Source organism: Peromyscus californicus, unplaced genomic scaffold, assembly GCF_007827085.1.
Source record: "Peromyscus californicus insignis strain IS unplaced genomic scaffold, ASM782708v3 Scaffold_7__1_contigs__length_154581171, whole genome shotgun sequence".
Taxonomy (NCBI): Eukaryota; Metazoa; Chordata; class Mammalia; order Rodentia; family Cricetidae; genus Peromyscus; species Peromyscus californicus.
In genome coordinates this window covers 2,433,522-2,437,854 of record NW_026294595.1, presented here as the reverse complement: position 1 = coordinate 2,437,854, position 4,333 = coordinate 2,433,522, and the positions used below count along the sequence as shown (strand labels likewise).

At 40.7% G+C, this 4,333-nt stretch overlaps 1 protein-coding gene across 1 annotated transcript; it reads left to right on the top strand.

The window, feature by feature from the left end:
• The first annotated feature begins 841 nt into the window (after positions 1-841).
• Positions 842-1,768, top strand: LOC128100667 (olfactory receptor 1Q1-like). Its single transcript, XM_052723141.1, has one exon. It carries the CDS (start codon positions 842-844, stop codon positions 1,766-1,768), a length of 927 nt encoding a protein of 308 aa, XP_052579101.1.
• The last annotated feature ends 2,565 nt before the right edge of the window (positions 1,769-4,333 follow it).

Genomic DNA, 4,333 nt, shown 5'->3' with positions numbered 1-4,333 from the left:
CTACATTTTTCTTTCTGGAAATATTTGTCAAGTATCCATGGTTGGTTGAATTCCCTGATGTAGAACATGTGTGATGGGCTATAAGAAAAACATATACCAAGACATCTAATGGAACAATGTGCTTTTTTTTTCAACCTAGGTTATGAATTCAAAATTAGTAATATTTATTACTAGTGTAAGTGTGTAAAGTTAGCCTCGGTCCTGTTATTGTTTGTCTTTCTTTTGTTAGATATGAGGCAGGATAAAGCATAAAACCAGCTGAAGACAGCCATTTAGAGAAAAGGTACATGGAATTATGAAGATGGAAACTCATTCTTATAAAACAATTTATACTATTTGAAAGATCTTTGGGCACGAGCAGGCTGCCCCTGTACACAGCCTCTAGAACTCTGGCATTCCCTTCAGCAGGCAGGTTCCTTGGGTGTGTAGCCATCCCTAAGACTCCTGTCAGGAATATGGTAGCTTGGCTTTAGCTTCAGTTTGGAGAATCGTGCCGTATAGTGTTTAACACTGTAACCTTTGGATCCCAATAGACATGATGTAAACTGAAATGTGCCCTTTATGAGCTCAAATTTTCTATGCCTTCTAATCTGTGAAACACATAATAATCATGGTGATAATTACTTCATAAGGTAATTGTAATATTTAAATATGATAGAATCGAAGTCCCTGATTCAAGGAAAATACTCTGTGTTAGTGGTAGTGACAGTGACAGTGTTAAAGGTAGTGAAAAATTGTTAAGCACTCAATCCTTTTATCAGAACTATGAGTATTTTGTACTGGGGTGCAGCAGTGAGTGTTCCTCAACAGCCTACTCATATTTCCATTCTTATGGTGACAGATGGACAACAACAACTGGACCAGTGTGTCACAGTTCGTTCTCTTGGGGATCTCTACTCACCCAGATGAACAGATTCCTCTCTTCCTCCTCTTTCTACTCATGTACATAATCAACATTTCTGGCAATGTTTTCATCATCACACTCATTGTCTCTGCTCCGCCTCTTCACACTCCCATGTATGTCTTCCTCAGTAACCTGGCCTTGGCAGATATCTGCTTCACCTCTACCACAGTTCCAAAAATGCTACAGAACATTTTCTCCTCTACAAAGGTCATTTCCTACATGAGCTGTTTAGCCCAAACTTATTTCTTCATTTGCTTTGCAGCCATGGAAAACTTCCTCCTGGCTGTGATGGCCTATGACAGGTACATGGCGATCTGTCATCCTCTCCACTACCCCACAGTACTGACTGGAAGGTTGTGTGCACAGATGGTGGCTCTATGCCATGTCCTCTCCCACCTTCATGCCCTGCTGCACACCCTCCTCATGGGCCGACTGATCTTTTGTGCAGATAACAGGATCCCTCACTTCTTCTGTGACCTCTATCCTCTGATGAAGATCTCCTGCACCAGCACCCAACTCAACACCTTGATGATTCATACAGAAGGAGTGATAATCATCAACGGAGCTCTGGTCTTCATCATCGCCTCCTATGCCATCATCATCTCAGCAGTCCTCCAGATGCCCTCTGCCAGTGGAAAGTGGAAAGCCTTTTCTACCTGTGGCTCCCACCTCACTGTGGTGGCCATATTCTACGGCACCCTCACGTGGGTCTATTTCCGGCCCCTTTCCAGATACTCAGTGACCAAAGGTCGCATTGTGACAGTCCTGTACACAGTGGTGACTCCTATGCTGAACCCCTTCATCTACAGCCTGAGGAATGGAGATGTCAAGGAAGCCTTCAGGAAATGGGTGAAAAGACTATAACCCTTCTCTCTGGTTCAAACCTCAGACAACATTGCGAATCTTAACTATTATACTGGGAAAATCATTGTGTCCTTCATAAATCTGATTCCTTTAGAATACCCCAGAAAGGCTGAGTCAGGAGGACTGGATGTTCAAAGCATGCCTGAGGTATAGAGTCTAAGACTGTCCTGAGCAGCTTAGACCCTGTGTCAAAATCAATAAAAGAAGGACTGGGTTTGTAAGTCGGCAGTAGGACACTTGTTTAGCATGCACTAGATCCTAGCTTCAACTTCTGGCACTAAAAAAAAAAAATTAAAAGATAATGCTCTAGAAATACTTAAATTGAATACATATCAAGGATTTTCTCATCAGATATTGTTATAAAGCACTTCTTAAGCCCGAGGTACAGAAAACAAAGGGAATCACCATGTACTTAGTGTAAAACACCAGCATGGATTTCGTTGAGATTAAGGATGATCCACGGGCCTGTGGTTCAACAAAGAGTTGTGATTTTCTGTGTTCATAAAGTGATTCTGACTGATTTGTGGGGAAATTAGCTTCTAAATGGGCTATATAGAGCTCATAAATTCTCAAGGTCTGGGTGTCAGATTCTAAAAATAGACAAGAATAGGAGAGACCATGTAATCCAAATCCAAATACTCAAAGTCATAGCCTAGAAGGAGACTTCTGAGAACATTTTTGTAATCTCTGAACTCCACCAACACTGAGAGTGACAGTCTGAAAACCAGATATTACCAGATCTGTTCACATATGCTTTGCACAACTACCTCTAATTCCAACTCTGATGGTACATCAAATTGGCCAAGAATTGGTCAGTTTCACATTTTCTAACTGCCAGGGATACCATGAGGGCAAATTGATGCTATATCTTTTGCAAGTTTCTATGAGACAGATAAATAGATTAACTACTCTAGCATGGGAAGGACATGACAATATTTATGAGGATCAAAATCAATTGGGAGCTCAGAACTAAGCACACCACCCTTTTCCACTCCCACATTCTTGAGACATTCCCTCACAGAGAGCTGAGGCTTCCGCTATGTCTGCTGAGTAGCTGAGCAGTTGATATATGGAATTTATTTATCACTCAGTGATTGTCTGTTAACTGTTTGTTGCTGAGCATGGAGAGTGTTTTCAAAAGTCATAAGATTCACTAAAATTTCAAATTTCAATCTCATCAATATAGAATCAGATGAATGGGAGGAGAGTGTCCCAGAAAATGTAAATGTGGATGACTAGTCCATGTGTCTAGATGAAGCTCATCTATTAGATACAATCAACTGGAACACTGAGCTGAGAAGAAACTAAACTTGTGAAGATTTGGTGTAATATGATATAAGGGTTTCTTGCAGCATAAACATAAATCTTAATCAAAACTTTCACCACTAAAATGGACTGAGAGCTATGACACAGATAAATGTGTTCACTAAGTCTTTGACTCTTCCTGGGAAATAAATTCTACCCCGGTAAAGGAGGCCCTGGCATGTATAAAGTGAAAGAACAAATAAACCATGCCACCTTTTCTTCCTATCACTGTGGTCTTTCTGTTTCTCTTGATTTTCTGGGGATCAAACCCAAGCCTTTGCACTTGCCGGCAAGTACTCTACCACTGAGCTACTTTCTCAGTTCTAATGACACTATCTTTTGATCATTAAACTCTAGTCCCTCACCTTGTCCAGAAAACACATTACACACCAGATATTTCCTGTCTAGATCCCCTTCCTTTGTTTTAATATCCCCGCCTCCTTGGCCCACCTCCTCCTCTCAGAACTAGTTTCGGTCTCTTTATTCTTTGCTGTCTATTCAGGGTCACTGCTTCACACTGTAGTGTGGTGATATATTGTGAGCCCTAATAAAGCTTGCCTGAGGATCAGAGGACAGAGCCAACCACTAGATTAGACAGAGAGGCCAGACAGTGGTGGCACACACCCTTAATCCTATCACTTGGGAGGCAGAGATTCTCTGGATCTCTGTGAGTTCAAGGCCACACTGGAAACAGAGCCTGGCAGTGGTGGCACACACCTTTAATCCCAGTACTGGAAAGCACACACTCTTTTAATCCCAGGAAGTGACTTCAAGGCAAATCAAAACTACATAGCAAGATCTTGTCTCAAAAAATAAAAAGAAAGAAAGAAAAACAAATTTTTACTTAGATAATACCACTCCCCTTCTAAGAGTTCATCTCACAGAAACCTATACAATGGACAGCTATTATAGATATAAATGTGCATATGTTATATAAATACTATTATTTATGAGCATGAACAATCTTCATACTCACTAATGGGAGCTTGAATATTTGTGATTATTAGGTAGATGGACTCTGTTATAATTCCTCCCTTATTTCCTGTCTTTGACATGGCTTAATCACAGGCAGAATATATGTATCTCCATCCCATTCAATGACTTTGGATTAAATTTTAGCCAACACTTCTTGAATAAGCATGCCAAACACTTTTCCCAGTTGAAAGTATTGAATAGGTTTGAGTCAGCTGTTTCTGCTCTTTTGACATTCAGCCTTTGTTGTGAGAATAACTCTACTCAGGTGACGGTCTCCTTTGGTCT

What these genes read in the sequence shown, in the direction of transcription:
- LOC128100667 (XM_052723141.1), top strand. Translation starts at nt 842, where the DNA reads ATGGACAACAACAACTGGACCAGTGTGTCACAGTTCGTTCTCTTGGGG.